This window comes from Chiloscyllium plagiosum, chromosome 18 (genome assembly GCF_004010195.1).
Source record: "Chiloscyllium plagiosum isolate BGI_BamShark_2017 chromosome 18, ASM401019v2, whole genome shotgun sequence".
NCBI lineage: Eukaryota > Metazoa > Chordata > Chondrichthyes > Orectolobiformes > Hemiscylliidae > Chiloscyllium > Chiloscyllium plagiosum.
The window spans coordinates 16,758,844-16,782,216 of record NC_057727.1 but is presented as its reverse complement, the minus strand read 5'-3'; the positions used below and the strand labels follow the sequence as shown (position 1 = coordinate 16,782,216).

General features: G+C 40.9%; 1 protein-coding gene across 1 annotated transcript in view; it reads right to left on the bottom strand.

Annotated features, from left to right (window-relative positions):
* zgc:171775 (STKc_p38 domain-containing protein) overlaps nucleotides 1–22,447 on the bottom strand; it is a 31,350-nt gene extending 8,903 nt beyond the window's left edge. The window contains exons 1-8 of the mRNA XM_043707798.1: nucleotides 22,242–22,447; nucleotides 15,563–15,692; nucleotides 15,398–15,456; nucleotides 11,262–11,373; nucleotides 7,970–7,999; nucleotides 6,467–6,514; nucleotides 2,310–2,424; nucleotides 559–630 (exon numbers count right to left, since the gene is read on the bottom strand). Coding sequence (XP_043563733.1) covers nucleotides 559–630; nucleotides 2,310–2,424; nucleotides 6,467–6,514; nucleotides 7,970–7,999; nucleotides 11,262–11,373; nucleotides 15,398–15,456; nucleotides 15,563–15,692; nucleotides 22,242–22,360 — 685 coding nt within the window. The 5' untranslated portion in view covers nucleotides 22,361–22,447. The remainder of the gene's footprint in view (nucleotides 1–558; nucleotides 631–2,309; nucleotides 2,425–6,466; nucleotides 6,515–7,969; nucleotides 8,000–11,261; nucleotides 11,374–15,397; nucleotides 15,457–15,562; nucleotides 15,693–22,241) is intronic.
* Between the last annotated feature and the right edge of the window lie 926 nt (nucleotides 22,448–23,373).

The following is a 23,373-nucleotide window of genomic DNA, read 5'->3' as shown; positions in this document are numbered from 1 at the left end:
TGTATTTACAGAAACAGAATTAATATTTCAAGTCCGACATGACTCTCCCTCAGAAGTTCTGAAAGTGTTCAAATGGAGTCATAAAGTAAAATAAACCAGAAAAAAAATTAAAATTTCATGATTTTTAGAGTTTTTTAAAATTTGTAGCCACTATTTGCTTTAAATAACAACTGACAGATTATATTACCACTGCAGTTAAAGCGTAGATGCAATTAAATTCAGTATCAAGTTGCAACTTGGCATCAGAGTGAAGAGGCGATAGAGTTCTTTTGCATTGGAGTCAGTTCTGGTGCTGATACCTGATTCATTCCCAGCAATATTGAAGGCCATGCAAAGCTAAACACCATTACCTTTCCACTTCACTTCAGAAGTTTCCAATTAAGCTGAGAGTAATTGTTTGACCTTGTAGAGGCAGAGGATGATTAAAATGTGTTCCACCTGAACCTATGGGTTAAGCAAAATGCGTCTGTTGTTTCTGAAATCTGCGTTCACCCAGCAATGGATCAAGCTTCTTCTCATTCAAATGAACCGATCAGATTGCATTTCACTCAAGGATACGGTCAAATCCGGGGAAGATCACAGATCTTGTGACCATTTCAGCCAAGATGCAGCCCACTGACCAAATATCCACTGCACAGAAGGATAAAAGAATAGAAAACAAGAGTTAGACTAATATACCAGAAATAACAACATTGTACTTCAAAAAAAAATTGCGTTTTTTGAGGTGTTGAATGTGATGAAGCACCGGACGAATGAACGAATTATATTATTGTAAGAATTCTTTCATCCTCATTCTCCTTTAGCTGCCCATCACATTTTCCATTCACTCATCACCTCCCTGTGTACAAGAAAGTGGTTTGTATTTTATGATAATGGAATACTATAATTATACACAATACATGGCAATTCTTTTCAAAAACTCGTAACATGCTAAAAGGTCAAAAAGGAAACATGGGTCAAGCAGCTTCTGTGAAAAAGCAGAAGACAGTCAGTCAATGTTTCGGATCTCTTCCAGACGTCTTACTTTGGAAACTCACATCCGTAACCATAAAATTTTGACTGTTTGGCTAAGAATCCCAGACTTTTTTTATTTTCAGATTTCATAAAATCAGCATCAGGAAAAGATGAACAGAGAATGTCTCTTTTCTCTGAAAAGAGAAGACTCAAAGATGGACCCAAAACTGTAGATACAGAAAGCACATTCTCACTTCTGGCGAAGACCATATTTAGATGGTCACCCAGAAGTCAGCGGAGAATTCAGAAGAAATTTCTTTACCCAGAGAGCAGTGATTATGTGGAACCTAATACTCGATAAATTAGTTAAGATCGATAGTTTGGTTGCATTGAAGGGAAAGTATATGAGGGAGAAGGGGAATTGAGGGTCATGATGATAATATCAGATGAAGAAGGATGGGACAAGACTTGACAGAGCATAGATAGCAACAAGGATTATTTGGACATGTTTCTTGGCTGTAAATTCTGGTTATCTTTATCATTTTGCTTTTTGTCTCGTTTGCCTGGATTTGGTACCTCGAGGTTCACTTGTAAATGATTGCAGAATAATTAAGAAACACCTCCACAATTATCAGGAACATTCTACATTTCCAAGTTCCTATTCTTAATGAGTGGGCAACAACAGCAAAGGCTAGATGGCTATTCAACCTTTGGGCAACACAGCCCAGGGCCTGAATTTATCTCCATGAATGGGTTTTGAGGCACGTTAGAATCTCAGCCTCAACATACATGAGAAGATGGTAGTGAAGTGGCCATGACCATGGACAATGTAATCCAGAGATCCAGGCTTTGGGAGCACGTGTTCAACTCCCATCATGGCATCACATGGAATTTCAGTTCAATGAATAAAATCTGGAATTGAAAGATAGTTACAATAATAGTGTCACGAAACTGCGAAATTGTAAACCCATCCGCTTCACTAATGCCCTTTAGGGAAGGAAACTGCCATCCATACCTGGTCTAGTCTACATGTGACTCCAGATCTTTAGTAATGTGATTGACTCTTAACTGTCCTCTGCAGTTAATGGCCTAGCATAGCACTCAAGCTCAATGGGAATTAATGAAAGGTAACAAATATTAGTCCTGTCAGCAACCCCCACGTAATATGAATGACCAGGAAACAAAAGCCAATTGAATCAATATTGAACCAATATTGCTATTAATACTACTGGCAACAGCTGAGGCAGACTAACCAGCACTGAAATCTTACACTTGCATCACAATTACTGACTGAATTGTTTCAGTGAACTATCCGGGCTGCCTCATTATACTTTCAGGCTACCAGAGATTCCCACCTGAGTAACCGTAGTGCATCCAATTCAGAATGATCTCTGGAGGTCGGTACCAACGAGTTATAACGTAGCCCGTCATTTCTGTCTCAGTCGGACGAGCTAGTCCAAAATCTAAGATCTGAGAGGAAAGTTATTTAGACAGGAAATAATAACAAACGGAAACATATAGGACAGAATGAAAGCATTGAAGTCCAAAGTTTAAAATAACCAATTATTTCTGTTTCTTTCTTGCAATAATAAGTCAATCCAGAATCCTGAGATCATTCTGATCATATGTTTAATATAATTAGTGATTTAACAAGTAAGTTGCTGACTCAAGCCCAGGAAAGGATGAAGGTTGTTTAGATTCAGTTACTTTCACAGAAGGGGTCAATGTGAATAGGGTTCTGTCAGTTTGTCGTTTAACGCCTACAGCTAGAACTCAGAGCTGACTAACTCTACTCTGACTAACTTCCATAACTGTTGCATATGAATCTAAAGGATCTGAAAGGGTTAATATTTGATTGAGTGCAATAAACAACACCAATATGGTGAGTGAAGTATGATTGTGTGGGAGACAGACTATAGGCTAAGCCCTTTCTACAGCCTATTCTTATAACCTGTAAATATTTGCAGACATGCAATAATGACATCTTGTTTACTCTACAAGACTCCTCTCATTGGATCAAATGGTGGCTACACTCACCCGGTCAAGGCTACAGAAGCCCCTAAAGAAACCACACACTGAGAAAATATGGATAGCAGTACACACCACAGCGATTCCTTTGAGGAAGTGACAAGTCTGGCCTTAAGTGCTTCCCTCCTTTTAATCACTTCACCACTGGCTGCCTTCCCTTCAGTTCAACTTGGAATTCTCTTCTGAAATCTCTCTCTCTATTCCTTCACCCAGCTTTCCTCCTTTAAGATATACCTTGGTCACTCCTTGCAGTTTGGTGTCAAACTTTGTCTGATAATGTATCTGTGAAACACCTTGCAAGCTTTATGATGTTAAACATACTATACAAATGCAAGTTATTGTTATCATATGATAGTTAATCATGTTATATTTGCCCTGTTTCAAAATTCTTAATTAAAATATGACCTTTTGAGATATAATGTGACATACATAAATCAAAAATACAAAAGAATAGAAAGCTATAAAGATAATTATGGTTTAAATTTTAAAATGACTTGAAATATGATTGATGAAGTTGAGCTGCTGGAATGTTTGGAAAACATTAAGAATGATAAGTTCCCAGGGCCAGACCAGATTTATCCTAAGCTGCTCTGGGAAGTGAGAAAGGAGGTTGCTAAGCTGCTGGCGAGGATATGTGCCTCCTCACTCTCCACAGGAGTCGTACTGGAGGATGGGAAGGAGGCGAATGTTGTTCCTCTTTTCAAAAGGAGGGTAATAGGGAAATCCCAGGCAATTACAGTCTTACGTCTGTGGTCAGCAAAGTTTTGGAAAGAATTCTGAGGGATTGGATTTATGACTATTTGGCAAAGCATAGTGTGATTAAAGGCAGTGAGCACGGCTTTGTGAGGGGCAGGTCATGCCTCACGAACCTTATTGAGTTCTTTGAGGAGGTGATGAGACGATGGTCGAGCAGTGGATGTGGTGTATATGGACTTCAGCAAGGCATTTGATAGGGTTCCCCATGGTAGGCTCATTCATAAAGTCAGGAAGTGTGGGATACAGGGAGATTTGGCTATCTGGATTCAGAATTGGCTGGCTGACAGAAGGCAGAGAGTGATTGTAGATGGAAAGTATTCTGCCTGGAGATCAGTGTTCAGTGAGGTCCTGCAGGGCTCTGTTCTTGGGCTTCTGCTCTTTGTAGTTTTTATAAATGACTTGGATGAGAAGGTTGAGGGGTGGGTTGGTAAATTTGCAGATGACACAAAGATTGGAGGTGTCGTCGATAGTATAGAGGGCTACTGCAGGCTGCAACGTGACATAGACAGGATGCAGAGCTGGGCTGAGAAATGGCAGATGGAGTTCAACCTGGATAAATGCAAAGTGATGCATTTTGGAAGGTTGAACTTGAATGCTGAATATAGGATTAAAAACAGGATTCTTGGCGTTGTGGAGGAACAGAGGGATCTGGGTGTACAAGTACATAGATCCCTCAAAGTTGCCACCCAAGTGGATGGGATTGTTAAGAAAGTACATGGTGTTTTGGCTTTCATTAACAAGGGGATTGGGTTTAAGAGCAGCGAGATTTTGCTGCAGCTCTACAAGTCCCTGGGGAGACCACACTTGGAATATTGTGTCCAGTTCTGGTCGCCCTACTATAGGAAAGATACAAAGGCTTTGGAGAGGGTGCAAAGAAGGTTCACCAGGATGCTGCCTGGACTGGAGGGCTTGCCTTATGAGGAAAGGTTGAATAAGCTCAGACTTTTCTCTCTGAAGAGAAGGAGGAAGAGAGGTGACCTGATCAAGATATACAAGATAATGAGTGGCATAGGTAAAGTCAATAGCCAGAGACCTTTCCCCAGTGCAGGATTGACTGATACGAGAAGTCATAGTTTGAGAATATTAGGAGGAAGGTATAAAGGAGACGTCAGAGGTAGGTTCTTTACGCAGAGAGTTGTGAATGCATGGAATGCGTTGCCAGCTGTGGTGGTGGAAGCAGAGTCATTGGGGACATTTAAGTGACTGCTGGACATGCACATGGATAGCAGTGAGTTGAGGGGTGCGTAGGTTAAGTTACTATATTTTACATTAGGATTAAACCTCGGCACAACATTGTGGGCTAAAGGGCCTGTTCTGTGCTGTACTTTTCTATGTTCTATATTTCTATAATATCTCAACACCAAGAAAATGCAAACATAGGCTTCACGTGCAACAAATTTCTAACACGCTTTGTACAACTTTATGACTTTTTACAATTTTCAGCAGGATATAAAAATAATAAAATGAAACTAACACCAAATTGAATTCAGTTTATTGATTGCCACACCCTACCACATTACCCAGCTTCAGGGAGCTGAGAATTAGTTCTTAAATAAAAAATCATCAAAGCTACCAGACTCCCAGGACATAAAAATTCTTTCATGGTATGTGCCCATTGTTAAGAAGGCCAACACGTATTGCTCATCACCAATTTCCATTGAGAAGGTGCAACTGCTTAAACCATTACAATCTCTGTGGTGTAGGTATTCCAACAGTGCTGTCAGGAAGGCAGTTCCAGGAGTTTGGTTATATCAAAGTACAACCTGAATTGTCAAATTTTCGAAGAGTCATATTAGACTTGAAACACTACACTCAGTTTCTCTCTCTACAGACACTGCCACACCTGCTAAGTTTCTCCAGCACTTTCTGTTTTTCCCTGGCCCAGTATGCGATATTCTCTCCCATTTTGACTCTCATATGACCACATTGCCCTCCCCAGTTTGTTTTTCTCCTTCTCTATCCAATTTCCAATTGTGTTTCTCCATCTCCCTTTGTCAGGATCCAGATATGCCAGTAGCGAAGACAAAGTATAGTTTATTGTACGATTTTGTTTAATTTAGCAAAGAAAAGGAATCTTCATCCTATTGGTCTGGGCTGCAGCAACTCAAATTTTCATTTTAATATTCACATAATTTTGTTGATCATTCTTTGCACAAACAAATGTGATGCGAACTTAAAAACATCCCAAATACTCTCTTAGAGTCAGAAGGCCATTGAGATGCACAGCACGGAAACAGACCCTTCAGTCAAACTTGTGCCAACCAGATATCCTAAATTAATCTCATCCCATTTGCCAGCACTTGGTCCATATTCCTTGAAACCCTTCCAGATACCTTTTAAATGCTGTAATTGTACCAGCTTCCACCACTTCCTATGGCAGCTCATTCCATACATACACCACGCTCTGCGTGAAAACGTTGTCCCTCAGGTCTCCTTTAAATCTTTCCCCTCTCACCTTAAACTTGTGCCCTCTAGTTTTTCACTCCTCCATCTGAGGAAAAGGACTTTGGCTATTCATCCTATCCATGCCACTCATGATTTTATAAATCTCTATAGGGTCACCCTACTAGCAAAAGAAATCATATATTAATTCTTTTGACAGCTTTGGAAAACAGAGCAATTCTCCCCTTTAAAATTGTACAATGCAACTCACATTTAATGTCTTGAGTGCTCTCCTGTTTTCTGTGTTCAACTGAACATGAAATTAGTGTCATAACTTTATTCTTACCTTCAATTCACAGTTCTGGTTCACTGCTAGATTGCTAGGTTTGAGGTCCTGCAAAGAAACAATAAAAATAACTATCTTTCAGAGTTTCAAGCACAGATCATATAAATTTACAGCATAGAAGGAGGCCACTTGGTCCATCATAACCATGCCAACTACCAATTGCTATCCAGCCTAATTGTGCTTTCCATCTGTTTTTCAATAGCCTTGTAGGTTATGGTGTTTGTAGGTTTCATAGCCTTATAGGTCATGGTGTTTCAAATGCCAATCTAAAGATTTGTTAAGTGTTATAAGGGTTTCTACCTGAACCATCTCTTCAGGCACTGAGTCCCAGAAACACACCAATCTCTGGGTGAAAATGTTTCCTCTCAGGTATCCTCCTGCCTCTAGCTTTAAGTCTATCACTAGGTTGTGGCTTATTCAATCAGGGAAATATATGGATTATTCTTAATCATTCTGTTACCACCCCTAACAATTTTGCACACTGTCACTAGGTTTCCTAATATACCGAGGGTTGGTTTAGCTCGGTTGGCTTGGATGGTTGATTTGCGAAGCAGTGTGATGCCAATAGCATGTGTTCAAATTGCCAACACCAGCTAAGGTCACCATGAAGGCCTCTCCCTTCTCAACCCCTTCCCTCCCCTGAGGTATGGTGGCCCTCAGGTGAAATCACCAGCCAGTCATCTTTCTCCAATGAGAGGGCAGCCCGATGGTCTGAAAGGACAATGGTGACATAATCATAATCTCAACATTTTGGCATCAATTATCTCCATAGAAGAAGCACTATCTTTCTCATTTGCTAATTTTAGTAAAACTGCTCAAAAAATCCTTTCCAATCATCATAGAGAGCAATGGTCAATTGGTTTTAAACTCAAGCTATGGTTAGGATTTCCACTTGACTTGGACTGATTCTCAGTCTGGGATGAAATCTTGGATTGTTTGGTTGGAAACTCCTATCAACTGTAGCTGAAATTTGACTATGGATGCTTGGGTCAGATTTCTTGTAGGTTTGGACTGAGATTTTCGTTGGTATTCTCTGGTTGGAAACGTAAACAGTGAGGCTCTGGATTCATCTTCTTCTATGAGGGATATTCCATTCTTTTTAATCAGGAATGGTGAAAAGCCAGGGATGATCACATCCAATTTGTGGCAACACCAACTAAGCAACAGTGTGGCTTGGGATCTCAGATCTGCAGAAGCCTCAAAGAGGCTGGGAGCATTTCTTTTCTTAAAAGAGACAACCTGAATAGCATTCACACAAAAGTGTCATTTTACAGGGATTCAGCAAGATACTGTGCAGTCGATCAATTGAATAATTTGGAATAGTCCTTTTGCAAATAACTTGTATATTACTGTACTATTACTTATGGTATAAATAGACCATGCAGAAGGATAATGTTATCTGAGGTGGTCATTACTTCCTGCTAGGAGAAACTATATTCATCATCCCCTGTTATGAATCCCAAGGTGACATTCTGCAAAGGGTTATGAAAAAAAGTGCCTTACCCTGTGCACAATCCCAGCGGAATGGATATACTGTGGAAAAACCAGGCAGAATATTAGTAAATATCAAAGTAAAAGCCTCACTCCATGACATCGAGGTGAAAGGTTAGGTGACTTGACCATGCTAATTGCTCATTGTGTTAGGTGCATTAGTTAGGGGTAAATACAGGGTAGGGGAATGGGTCTGGCTGGGTTACTCTTCGGAGGGTCGGTGTGGACTTGTTGGGTCGAAGGGTCTGTTCCCATACTGTAGGGAATCTAATCTAAAATGTGGTCCTCTTTTTGAATGAATAATTTGACCCACTTTTAGGATTCAAAATGCAGATCACTGTATTTTGAGTGGACATGGGGCACACCAGTGCACTCAGATCTGGGGAGGATTTTTTTAAAAACAAAGATAAGTTCCACTAATGCCATTGTGTATGAGGATGTCCAATTCTTCACTGAAGATTAAACTTCCACTGAATAAGCAGCTGTAGTATATGCCAAGCAGACATAATTAGGGACTTCTAAAAACTGCAACTCTTAGATTTTTTTCCAGTGATGATTTGGTAAAAACGGATGTTTCCAACTTTAAGAAAAAAGGCTATAAAATGTCCCATTACCTTGAGACTAAATAATAAGCATGGAGATATTTGGATATTGCACCTGTAATGCTAAACAAAAGTTGAACAGCCATAATAGACTTGTTTAACAAAATAATTATTATACACAGTTTATGATTCATTAACATATATTGTGAAAGGGATATACCATGTCGATGATCATGGTGTTTTATTTGTAATATGTTGTAAAATCAATATAGTACATGATATACCATTCAAACACATAGCCAAAAATTAATATGCCACATACAATGATCAAAGAATCTGATATGAAAAACAGAATATGCTGGAGAAACTCAGCAGGTCTGGCATCATCTGTGGAGAGAAAAACAGAGTTCAATGTGACTCTTCTTCAGAACGTCCCTCAGGTTCAGGCACGTAGATCATGTTTAGGTTCATAAGGAATGTATTCAAAGATATACTGCAAAATTACAGCCATGTGTGTCTTTATGAGTGTATGGGACACCTGCATGAGGGGAGTTCCGAACAGTCATGTTGAATTCGAAACATCAACCTGTTTATCTTTTCACAGTTGCCGCCAGACCCAATGAGTTTCTGCACAATAGCTGTTTTTAATTCAGATTTCCAGTATCTGAAACTTATTAGTTTTTATTTGAGTAATCACAACATCTACTTCACACTTTGATCTAATATAAAGGGAAGCTGCATTGTTGATTGCTAATTTCTTTTTAACCCACTGGCTAGGTCAGCATTTAACGGCTATCCATAATTAACCTGAGGGGACCTGGGGAGACTTCAGCAAATTCTACAACGTAAATGCAAGGCTGTGGTGTGCATTTGGTAATCTGTCTGATCCTGCAGTCTCACCCAAAATGCACAATGTCAGTCGGCAACCAAAGGAACCTCACAGCTCATTCAATGAATGCATGCACTTTGTTTCAAAATTTCTCTCTATAAAATGATTTTATATCATTGAAATCCATTGAATTCCCTCTTACTCTACCCCTTTTACTTGTCCCCCCCTTCTCCTTTCTTCAGTGTCAAAGTCTGAGATTCTGTGAGAAATCATCTGTACGAGAAAAGGATCCAATGCAATCTGTTAAAAGATTGCTTTGAGTTTATAAAGTGTGCAGATTACCAAGTACTCAAAGATATGTATAGAATTACAGCCATTTGTGTTTATATCACTACACAGGACTCCTGCTCCATAGCCATCCTTGAGGGGTGCTTCAGGGCAATTTACTTCCTGAATTAGGCAGAAGGCTTGGCCTTCCATAGCGCAATAGCAAGGCCACTAGCCCTCAGGGAATCTTTAACATGTGTGCTCCTTTCAATTCAGCTGAACTAGTGAGCTGATTAGTTTGGGATGAAGAGGCTTTTGCTGGCAGATCAACTCCTGTCACTGCCAGACATGTCAAAAAGCCTTTTTTATTCACAATAAACTTTTCAACTCCTTTTTCTCCACGTTGACATCTGCTCCCAATGCCAACTCAGCATTCATAGTGGAACTGAAATAGAGTTATAACTAGAAGCTGAATCACTGAGGAGGATTGTAGTGGAAGATGGGGAGACAATTTGCCTTCTGTTTTAAGTGTAACCAGTGATTCAATTCAAATTAAATAAAATTAAATTATTTATTAAGAGTTAAATTGAACAAATCCAGAAACCCACTTCTCAAAATACTGATAGGCATCGTGGGTAAATTAGAGTGTTAAAAACATGGTTGCCATCATTTAGTCTTAACCAATGTTTTTATAATTATCACATTACCCAAATAGCTTTCGGTGTGCTTGGATTCAACTTCAGTTATTACAGAAGTGTTAAAATAACAGAGATGGAAAGAAGTTTGGTTCAGGCATACGCTTTGCCATGATTTTCCTCTGGAATTTGGGAGAGTGGCACCCTAAAATGGAAGCACAAAGACCTCTTCAATCTCAGCTGCACCCCTGGGAGGCAGTGGCCACCACTGGGACTACACCCAGCCCAGGATGCAAGGAAGGAAACTGCCATTGCAAGAATGTACATGAGGTTGCAGGGTATTCATATGGATTAACCCGTCAGGTCATAAGAAGAGGGGGTGGCGCGATGTGAGGAGTTAAAAGGATGGGGAAGAATGTTGTCATAGGAACAGTCAGTGCCATGATGAGGCGAGGCTGCTTGATCTAGATTCACCAGGCAGTCTCCCTTTGTGCCCATCTGCCAGTGGTAAAATGAGAGCAGCCACTGGAAGAAGCCCTCAATTCACTAATTAAGTGGTGAATTGGCCTTTGAGCGTTCACCTTCCATATCACAGGTAGAATGTGGAGGAACGTCGACATCAACTCCCCTCATCTGTTGGGTGGGGACTGGATTGCACCTGTACAATCGAGCAGTTTGCCAACAACGACCCTCCAGTCTCACACATGAATAGTGGGTGAGCCAATGATCAGCACCTACAGAACTGGAACCCAGTGATGGCCATAAAACCCTTCAGGTGAATTAGGGAAAATAACAGAAGAACAAAGCAATAAGCGGGTTGGGCATTACTATAGTGTTTGGCTACACTAACATCCACTAATCTGATAAGGTAACTCTGTTTCTGTGTTGAGGTCAGTGTCATCCCCAAGGAACTGTCAAACTGTCAACCTTCTTCCCCTCCTCACCTCACCATGACAACAATCGTGCTTGAGGCTGGATCTACATTCACCCTGTTCCATTACCCCGTCTCTGTCAGCCCTCATTCTGCTCACCTTCAATCCACAGAGAATCTGATAAAGAAGAAACACCACCATACTTTCAGAGAGTTTCTGTCTTTTCAGGATATGGCTGAGGTCTCTCTCCACAAAAGGCATCACCAGGTAACTATGAATAGAATGTACACACACATGCACACAGACACACATAAGCATTGAATTTCTTTCAGCAATTTCAGATGCATTTTAAAACTTTACATTCCTATATTCTTCCGTTAAATTATTTTTGGAAGTAAAGTTTTCATTTGTAATATTTACTGTTTTTGGCAACCCTAAGGCAAAACAGGGTTGTTTTTATTTCTGATCGATGATCAATGGGTAAAAATTCTGGCAGTCTTCCATTCATTGGACTGAGAATGGTAGACTGGTTAGCAAGGAATATCTTGAGAACTACCCATTTGGATACAAACCTGGCTTGAAGGTAGAAAATCGTGGGTGTTAGTGGAGGGTTGACTTTCAGACTGGAGGCCTGTGATCAGCGATGTGCCTGCAAGCAGCGCTGGCTTCATTATTTTTTGTCACTTATATAAATGATTTAAATGTGAATGTAGGAGGAATAGTTAGTAAACGTGCAGGTGATACCAAAATTGGTGGTATAGTGGGCAACGAAGAAGGTTACCTCAGATTACAATGCGACTTTGATCAGATAGGCTGATGGGCCAAGGAATGGCAGATGACATTTAATCTAGATAAAGGAGAGGTGCTACATTTTGCTAGGGCAAATCAGTTTAGGACTTATACACTTTAATGGTAAGGTCCTAGGGAGTGTTGTTGAACAAAGAGACCTTGGAGTGCGGTTCATAGCTCCTTGAAAGTGGAGTCACAGGTAGACAGGGTGGTGAAGAAGGCATTTGGTATGCTTGTCTTTGTTGGTTAGTGCATTGAGTATAGGAATTGAGAGGCTGTACAGGACATTGGTTAGGCCACTTTTGAAACATTGCATGCAATTCTGGTCTCCTTGCTATAGGAAAGATGTCATGAAACTTGAAAGGGTTCAGAAAAGATTTACAAGGATGTTGCCATGGTTGGAGGGTTTGAGCTATAGGGAGAGGCTGAATAGGTTGGGGCTGTTTTCCCTGCAGCGTCAGAGGCTAAGGGACGGCCTCATAGAGGTTTATAAAATCACGAGGAGTATGGATAGGATAAATAGAGAAGGTATTTTCCATGAGGTAGGCTATCACTCAAAATACAGAGGGGTGGAATTGAGGATGATTTACTGGTTTGGATCAGAAATTGGCTAGCTGAAAGAAGACAGAGGGTGGTGGTTGATGGGAAATCTTCATCCTGGAGTTCAGTTACTAGTGGTGTACTGCAAGGATCTGTTTTGGGGCCACTGCTGTTTGTCATTTTTATAAATTATCTGGATGAGGGCATAGAAGGATGGATTAGTAAATTTGCAGATGACACTAAGGTCAGTGGAGTTGTGGACAGTGCTGAAGGATGTACAGAGTGACGTAGATAAGCTACAGAGTTGGGCTGAGAGGTGGCAAATGGATTTTAATGTAGAAAAGTGTGAGGTGATTCACTTTGGAAAGGAGCAACAGGAATAAAGATTGTTGGGTTAATAGTAAGATTCTTGGTAAAGTAGATGAGCAGAGAGATCTCGGTGTCCAGGTACATAGATCCCTCAGAGGTGCCACCCAGGTTGATAGGGTTGTTTAAGGCACTTAGTGTGTTAGGTTTTACTTGTTGAAGGGTTGAGTTTCAGGGCCATGCAGTCATGTTGCAGCTGTACAAATCTCTGCTGCGGTCACACTTGGAGTATTGCGTACAGTTCTGGTCACCGCATTATAGGAAGAATGTGAAAGCTTTGGAAAGAGTTCAGAGGAGATTTACTAGGATATTGCCTGATATGGAGGGAAGGTCTTATGAGGAAAGGCTGAGGGACATGAGGCTGTTTTCATTAGAGAGAAGAAGGTTGAGAGGTGACTTAATTGAGACATTTAAGATAATCAGAGGATTAAATAGGTTGGATACAAGAGCCTTATTCTTCATATGATGATGGCTAGCATGAGGGGACATAGCTTTAAATTGAGGGGTGATAGATATAGGACAGATGTCAGAGGTAGTTTCTTTACTCAGAGAGTATCAAGGGCGTGGAACGCCTTCCTGCTAATATAGTAGACTCGCCAACTTTAAGGGTATTTAAATGGTCATTGGATAAATATATGGATTAAAATGGAACAGTGTAGGTTAGATGGGATTCAGATTGGTTCCACAGATCGGCACAACATAGAGGGCCGAAGGGCCTGTACTGCGCTGTAATGTTCTATATTCTATCATTGATTGTTGCAAAGATGTATCTCATTCACCGCTGTGCTTTAGGGAGGGAAATCTGCCATCCTAGTCTGGTCTGGTCTGTATGTGACTCTAGACCCATAGTGATATGGCTGACACTCAGCAAACCATTCAGTTCAAGGGTAATTAGGCAACAAATATTGACATTGTCAATGGTACCCACAGCCCATGAAAGGTTAAAGTTGTTTTGGCTTGTATTCACATCATCCGCATCAATACTTTCTCAGCATGTTGTAGCAAAGCCACACAGAGCGGCAATGTGAGAGTTTATGCAATCACTACATTCCTGCTTTGGGGGAGGAGAGGGTGGAGGTGGTTGGGATCATGTAACTAAACACTTAATCTGTTTCCCAAAACTATTGCGTGTTAATATTCTCACGGATCTAAACATGGGAATGTTTGAGCGGTAAAAACAAAAGACAGACAGAGAAGAATAAAGTGAGAGAAAGAGATTAAATGGCTCTTTCTTAACTTTTATGTTTAATTTCCTTTGTCTTCCATTGGGTCTCATAATATCCCCATCAAGGATATTTACATAATGTCTTTCACATAGTAAAATTTTCCAAGACACTGCCATAAACAGGCTTTGAGCAAGAGGTGGTGTTCGGGTCCGAAGGCATTAAGAAGTAAATTTTCAGAAGGTTTTTGAAAGTGGTGAGAGACATAGCCAGCTGGACCAAGGTGGTAGCCATAACACCTGGAGTCTGTGCTATAGAAAGTGGAATGGATTAGGGGGGGGGGCAAAGGAAAGCAGGTAAAGGAGTCTGGAGGGCTTGGATAGGGAAGCAGATTGCAGGAGAATGGATTGGTATGGAGGGTGGTGCTGCATGGAGCTTGTGAAGATTTCAAATTCAATGCTGCGGGGAACAGGGGAGCCAATGGAGGTGCTGCTGAACAAGACAGAACACCCAGATAGAATGTGGGTGGATGAGCAAGTTGCTGTTTGTATAGAACTGAGAGGCAATGACTATGTGGTAATGTCACTGGACTAGTAATGCAGAGACCCAGATTACTGCTGTAGATCATGGGATCAAATCCCACCTTATTAATTGGTGGAATTTTGGAAATGTGAAAATAAATCTCAGTAATGCTAACCATAAAACCGAGGTTATTGTTGCTAAACTGATCTGTTTTACTATTGCCCTTCGGGGAAGGAAATCTGCCATATATGTCTGATCTACAGATTCACAGTAATGTGCTCAGTTCCTATTTGCTCTCTGAAATGGTCCACTGAACCACTCAGTTCAAGAGGCAATTAGGAATGGACAACTGCTGGTGGTGTCCTCATCCCATTAATGAACTCAAAACAAGGCCATTGACAAAAGCAAGGTAAGACATCAGGCCTAGAGGTGGCAAAGTCATTAATGAAGGGTGAGAGAGCAGACAGAAGCAGACAATTCTTTAAAAGGTGCAAATAGACGGTCTCGATGACTGAAAGAATATGGAACTTGAAGGTCAGTTTAAGAGTTGAATGGGACATCAAAGTTGCATGCAACCTGTTGGTGAGGAAGAACAGTGTGTGGATGTCTTGACAGGAAGGTGATGGGCATTAGAATTGCTCTAAAACATTCAGCAATGCATAGAATTGATGGTTAATTGCTTTGTCAGTTCTGATCTCCTATCTATCAGAAAGGAAAAGGTTTCTTTTTGTGATGCAATGGAGATTTGCAATTCAGTTATGTGTGCAGCAAAGGCAGGGAGAACTGAGAACATGAGTAAATGCCCCACTATTTAATTGCTGCTTATGGCGTATTGCAAGATCGTACATGTCATGTTGAAATTCACAACACCACAAGAAGAAAGGCATTTTTTTCAAACGTGCTGCATGTACTCACAAGCTCTGGAATGTATGTAAATAGTCTTCTGGTGAAAAGACATTGAGCAAACAAATGACCTGCAAAAACAAGACTGACTTTAAAAAGACATACAAGAAACATGAACAAAGTTAAGATGTCATTATGCTCAGCATTCATTTGCTAAGGCTCATGACCCAAACTCACATTTTCCTGTTTGTTATGTTTGAGCAGCCGGAGTTCACGGTATGCTCGCTTGGCATGAGTTAAAGACTGGAAGGGTCGGTGCAGTTTCTTTACTGCAACTTTCTCTCCTGTCTTCTGGTCAATAGCTGAACTGTACAAAATAGGAACAAGAAGTACATTATCAGGCTTTCTCATGGAGTCATAGAGATATACAGCACAGAAACAGACCCCTTCTTCCAACTCATCCATGCTGACCAGCTATCCTAACCTAATCTAGTCACATTTGCCAGCATTTGGCCCATATCCCTCTAAGCCCTTCCTATTCATCTACCCATCCAGATGCCTTTAAATGCTGTAATTGTACTAGCCTCAACCACTTCCTCTGGCAGTTCATTCCATACACACATACCACTCTCTGCCTGAAAAAGTTGCCCCTTAGGCCCTTTTTTCATCTTACCCTGCTCACCTTAAACCAATGCCCTCCCCTATCATGGGGAAAATCTCTATAAGGTCACCCCACAGCCTCCAAAGCTATTGGGAAAATAGCCCAAGCGTATTCAGCCTCTCCGTATAATTCAAACCCTCCAAATCCTGGTAACTGTCTTGTAAAATCCTTTTTGAACCCTTTCAAGTTTCATATCCGTCAGATGAAGTATGGTGGCAAGAGCTGAAATACAATATACCACTGAATCATAGGACAAGACTTCAGCCCCATTATTTGTCAAGTACAAACTCTCCAATCTCACTGTGAGAGTACATTAAGCGGAAATCAGACATTGTGAAGAACAAACAGGTGAAATGACTTTGCAAAATGCATCATATTTGTCTTCAGTTTATATCTGTGTAAATTTAGTAACATTAATTAGAATTGAAGAATTGATTTTCTTCCATGATTTAAGGAGATATCAGTTGCTTACCTGCTTTAAGTTACAAAACATTGAGGTAAAAACAATTTACCTGAAAATATTAAATTCATTTTCCCCCGTGGGTGCTTTCTACAAGTGTGTCTTAAATTTGAGATTTATTTAATTAACTAAGTTTGAATTTACTGCAGGTCTTATTGTGGGATTAGAAATTCACAGAATTGTTACAGCTCAGACGGAGGCCATTTGGCTCATTATATCTGCACCAGCTCCAAATAACCAATTCACTTAGTGCCATTTCCCTGCCCTTGCTCCGTAACCCTGCATTTCTTCCTTTCTGGAGTTTAATTCTCTGTTGAATGCATTGATTGAACTTGCTGCTACTACAGGTTAGGGTAATGCATTCTGGGCTCTAGGACTCTAATCATTGACTGTGCCAAAACAATCTTTCTCATATCACTTATGCTTCACTTTTCTAATCACTTTAAAACTGTGCCCCCTTACTACATTCTTTGACAAGTGAGAACAGGTTCTCCAAGCTACTCTGTCAAGAAATCTCATGATTTTGAATACCTTTGTCAAATCTCCTCTTTGTCATTTTTTTTCTCCAAAAAAGCACTGTCCTAACAATTCCAATCTATCTTCACAAATAAAATTCTCATTCCTAGAACCATTCTCAACAATCTTTTCTAGCTTTATTTATTCTGCCTTGTCCTTTGGAGGGAATATATCATTAATGTGCCAAACTATTTCTGCCTTGAAGGTGAGCCAATAATCTGTACTGATACCAAATTTCTGTACCGAGGTACCTTTGACTTAAGATGGCATCATAAGTGTGGAACTTGTAAACCTTTCATTCATATGAATACATAATAATAAACCTAATTCAATTCAACCCATTGTACAGCCTCTGTTTTTCCTACCTACATTTGACTCATACTTATCTAGTTCAGATCCATTCTTATCCCTTTGAATTTCGCTGTCTTCCAGTTAATTATTTTTATTTTGGTTTATTCTTTGTCCTTTCATTGTCAACCACCATAATCACTGTGCCCTAACTAATCCCCTACTGATACTTGGTCTACATGTCTGTCACATTTTCAACTATCAGATCTAGCAGTGCCTCCTTTTTTGTTACACTAGCACACAGTACTACAGGAAACTTTCATTCTAGAAACTCTTGCCCCTCTGTGTTCTTTGCTTACTATTACCCCAGTCTGTATTCAGATATTTAAAGTCCCCAGTACAACCACCTTATCATACTTACACCTCACAATATTTTCCTTAAATTTGTTTCTCAATCTCCTCCGACCAGTGAGTGGTCTGTAGACTACAATGGAATTGAATATTCATTTGTCCTTTACTAAAGCCAAACAGATTTGGTCCCTATTCCCTTTGGACATGTCTCCAGCACTGCAATACTGTCTTTGGTCAATACTGTGTCCCCTTCCCTTTTTCTTCCTTTTCTATCTTTCTTGAATATCATATATTAACACCCAGTATTCCTTGAGCCAGGTCTCTATTATAGTCACAATATTGTATTTCCACCTGGCAATCTGCACCAATCTTACTAACCACCCTCCATGCATTCACATACATGCACAGCAACTCTGATTTAAGCTGTATTCCTTTTATCCATTTTCCTGATCCCACCTCTTAATTTACTATTCCCTCATTTTGTACTATCCAACTCTGCCAGTATTTTGTGTATCTTAGTATTGATCTCAGATATTGTCTCCTAGTTGTCATACTCCTAAACCTATGTCATATTAGCCCTGGGCTCTGGGTTACTAGTCTAGGCAAATGAAGCGAAGGCAAATGTTACTGTGATGTAAAGGATATTCCAAGATTATGCTATATATCTCACTAGATACATACTGAAGATCGAGATTTATTCCATATGACTCATTGGGTTACTGCTTACTGAGGGAGTATTATTTTACACTGGGCTGAGAGCATACTGTACAATATGAGTTAACATATAACATCCCTTGCAAGAAAATGAAACAACATGATAAAGAGTATACATCATGCTGCAAGGCAAATCTCACTAAAATAGAAAAGAAAAAGTGACAAGATGATTGAGGAGAAACTAGCAATGATGATAGAAAAAGGGGAAAAAAGTACAATGAAACTGAATTTTTAAAAAAATGTAGGTAGGCTAAAGAGGAAGTTCTATTAAAGATTTGTAATAAAGTGCTGGAGTTGAAAAGAAATCATAAAATGAAGCTTATACACTAGAAAGTGAAATCTTTGACAAATGGACTAACAAGAGATAATAATCAATAATGGGCAAAGATGGTAAAATATTGTTTAGAAGGGATACAGAAACTAAATATTTGACAGTCTACATGTGGGTTGTATAATGATCTAAATCAAGGGAGTCCTCAAGATATGAAAGCAAATGAAAGACCAAACATTATGACTTCAAAGTTAAAGGATGAGTTAAAAGTTTGTAATTGTTAATTATGGTAAAGCTCCAGGTTTAGGTGAAGTAATACCAGGAGGTCCAAAAACTCTTGGAGAAACAGACACGTTTGTGATCAAACATACACCAAAGTCTACATTCCAAGTGACTTGAAACATTACTTATTCATTCAGTTATTATGAAACCTAAACAACGGATTGCAATCACTTCAGAACTATAAGCTTAAGAATCATCTGATTAAAGTGATCTTTAAAATCATGACAGGAAAAAAAATGACACATTTAAAGCAAAAACTGACGATACAGACTGGAGTTTGACCCAGAGTAGAATCAAGAAAGGGAGCAATTGTTGATAAATATTTAGAAGTAAACAACAAAATTTACTTCTGTTTCATTAACAATGAAAATGTATTCAGTCCTGTTGATTGCCAAAGGTGGACAGACAATTTGCTGAAACTGATTGAGTAAAGATGTGAGATTTCTCCAGGGCCTATAATGGGACCAATAGGCAACACCAGGCTCGAAGAGGGACAATCAGAAATGTTTCAAATGAAAGGTGGAGTACAATAAGGCTTTGCCAAAATTATACAATCTGTACACAACTAATTTTAAGAAAATTAGATGTACATCTGGGATGAAAATTGAAGGCAAGAACATGTAGTATATTGACGACTTGGCACTAATTACAGAATTGGAAGAGGTCTTAAAAAAATCAGAGATCAAGTAAAATCTAGAAAGTTAGAATATGCTTTGAGTATGAACTCAAAAGCCAAAAAGACAAGACCAATAGTAGTTAGATGGAATCTATTAGAAGAAACTGGAATGAAAATTGAAATGGATGGTTATCACATTAGAATAAATAGATAAGTTCATCTGTTTAGGCCAAAGAGGGTGGTACATGTACGGAATGAGCTGCCAGAGGACATGGTGGAGGCTGGTACAATTACAACATTTAAAAGGCATCTGGATGGGTATATGGCCTAGAAACGTTTCAAGGGATACGGGCCAAATGCTGGCAAATGGGTCTAATTTAAGATATCTAGTCAGCATGGATGAATCTATTTCCATACTGTACAGCTCTATGACTCTGTGTGAAGAAGATATTAGTAAAGCAGACAAAATTTTGTGAAAACAAAAGGATCCATTAACAACAAGAAAAGATAAGCTTGGAACAAGTGAAAACTCATATGATGATAAATTCTATTCTGTGCCCCTGAACAATAAGTAAAGCCTGAACAATAAGCAAAGAAAGGAAATAGAGGATTTTGAAATGTGGATGCTGAGACAAACGTGAAAAATCCCATACAGCCCATAAGGCAAATGACGAGGTATTATAAATGGCAAGAGCAAAAGTGACATTGAAATATCAGTAGTTCAGCCACTCGACCAGAACTGCCTAGCTACAGAGATTTCTTCAACAAGATAAAGTACAGGGCAGCAAAAAGGGGAAGTCAAGCTCAGTGTCAGTAGATGATGGATATCACAAAGCTGTTGCAGATGAGTTACCGTGGATACATAAGGACGTTACAAGACAGATGAGCTTGGCATCACATGGTAGCAGAATAGATACCTGCAACAGCCTCTTAATTTTATGATTCCTCATTTCACTGATTTTGTTTTTTGCACATGTTCACAGGATATGACTTCATTTATCGCATGTGGCTCATTGTCCTGAGAAGCTCTGCGTGCATACTAATTCAGAAAGCATTTCCAAAGGCATTGAGAGAGTACTTTGTAGTGTGGGATTGTGTCTCTATATATCAGGCAGACCAGTGGGGATGGCAGGTCCATGCTTGCTTTGCTTTGGTGCCAGCTCCAAAGGGGCAGATTTGTTGAACTCATGATGCCGATGCTGTGAGCACATAAACACTGCAGGAGCATTAGCCCGGTCCCATTAGTAATATTGGAACATTTTAATTTTTTGGCATCTGTTCGCATTAGTGACAATGGGACTTTGTTACTCTATGTCTAATACTGTGGTGTTATTGTGCCATCATTATTGTGGATGTGGCTGCTGGTAAGTAGGACTGAGACATCTCTGTTCTAGATCCAGTTTTGAATAATAAATCTCCTGTGGTGCTCAATGACACATCCACTGAATTCAACCCTGATCTTTCTCAACTGCTCCAAAGCACAGACAGAGATGAGTGTACAGTGAGGTTAACTACTAAATGTTTGATTCAAACCACAGCAATAGTAGGGGGAACAGGTTCAAACTGGGGTGGCATAGAGGGAGCTGAATTTAAATTGTTCAGAGGAGTGGAGAAACAGTTGGTAGTTGGGTTGGCATGTGGCTGAGCTTTGATGGCTGTATCACCTCCTCCCCTGTATTTATACAGCCCAACCTTGACAGTGCTTCTGAGAGAGAAAAGTCCAAAGTCTAAAACGTGAGAGGCACACGTATATTGGTTTAAAGACTGCAGACAGGCAAACGTCTGAAATAGATACCAGACACATATAACGAGACCCCAACCCCCACCACCCGAAAGACCCGTCATCTTTCCCCATTCTCCACTCTCTGTGTGGAGTTTGCACATTCTCCCAGTGTCTGCGTGGGTTTCCTCCGGGTGCTCTGGTTTCCTTCCACAATCCAAAAATGTGCAGGTCAGGTGAATTGACCTTGCTAAATTGTCCGTAGTGTTCGGTGATGGGGTAAATGTAGGAGTATGGGTCTGGGTGGTATACGCTTCGGCGGGTTGGTGTGGACTTGTTGGGCCGAAGGGCCTATTTCCACACTGTAAGTAATCTAATCTCATCTAATCTAATTAATGAAATTCCGAAATTAAGAATCTCTACAGTGGCCCTTCGGCCCAACAAGTCCACACCAACCCTCCGAAGAGTAACCCACCCAGACCCATTTAATCATATGTTTACCCTGACTAATGCACCTAACCTGCTGAGCCACCGTGCCGCCTGTCCCCCCCTTCCCTCTTTCAACAACTATGTACTCTTACTTTTTCTATGACATTTGTTGATGTTGTTTACCAACTTTTTTTCTACTTGAAGTTGACAAGTTGTAAATGTTTAGATCCTTGACATCAACTCCCTGAATGGGCGTGGGGAAGAGAGAGGCATTTACCAAGACTGAGCACCCCCTCCTGAGGGTCCCACTGACACTGGGGGGGGGGGGGGAGAATCTTACTCCCACCCTTGTCAGAATGCAGAAGTTGTCCGTTTGTTTACGCATGGTTTGTGTCTGGAGCCCCTACACAGCACCGTTCACACAGATTGCGTTGCTAGTTTAAATAAATACTATATATTATTTGTTGTTGTCTGCTGTCTAAATCTCAAACACCCACTGTCTGAAAATTCATCGCCTTCAACTCAACCACCGAAGATCCCCATATTAAAAAATAATTCACCCCTAAGCCAATACAATCAGGTAACTAGAGGGACTGATGCCCACTTACCACACGCTTCCATACGCCCCTGATCCTATCGGGGTCAGGTCGGTGTACCTGAGCGGCACTTCCCAGACGGTCTTGTTCAGCTCTTGCCTGTAAAAGCCTTTCCTGACCGGGGTCCCCATGTGCCTGACCTTTTCCCCCAAGGCTGCACAGTCGGAACTGCCCGAATGCACTTTCAGGTGAGTTTCACTTCGCCAGTTACTTGCGATTGCGCACACGGGCCGTAAGCATACCCCATCCCCATCTCCAGCTCCAGCTCCAGCTCCACCTCCACATCCACCTTCAACTCCAGCTCCGGCTCCTTCCTGCTGCCCGTCTCTCCTGAAACCACAGGGAAGCTTTTATGCAGAGGGTGCCCATTTTCACAGTCACCCCCATTCAAAAACAGAAAGCGAATCCCTCCCCAGTTGCAACTCTTGCCTTTCCCCTCAGGCACTGGGTTGCAGTGCCCACCTTTCTCAGTTGTGTTATGGATTGAACTCTCAGTCGGGGTCAGCTCCTTCAGCTGGAAGACCAACAGGTTTCGGACCGCCCGGAAAGTGTCTTTCACTGAGTTGATGATCCTGCAGACACAGTTGATATTCGCCTCGGTATGTGTCCCGGGGAACAGACCGTAGAGCACGGGTTCCTGCGTCACGGCGCTGCTCGGGACGAACCTCGACAAACACCACTGCATTCCTCTCCAGACTTCCTCTGCATAGGCACATTCCAGAAGGAGGTGTGTGACAGTCTCGTCCCCCCAGCAGCCGCTTCGAGGGCAGCGTGCGGTTCGGCTGAGAGTCCAGGCGTGCATAAAGGATCCCACAGGCAGATCCCTTCTCACCACCAGCCAAGCCATGTCTTGGTGCTTGTTGGAAAGTTCTGGCGATGAGGCATTCTGCCAAATGACTGACAGTCTGCTCAGGGACCCGCTCGATAGGATCTGCCCTCTCCTTTTCCCGAAGGGTCTCAAGGACACTACGTGCTGACCACTTCCTGATGGACTTGTGGTCAAAGGTGTTTTTCTTCATAAACTTCTCCACGAAGGACAGGTGATACGGAACAGTTCAACTACTCGGAGTGTTCTGCGGCAGCGAGGCCAGGCCCATCCTTCGCAACACCGGGGACAGGTAGAACTTCAGTACGTAGTGACACT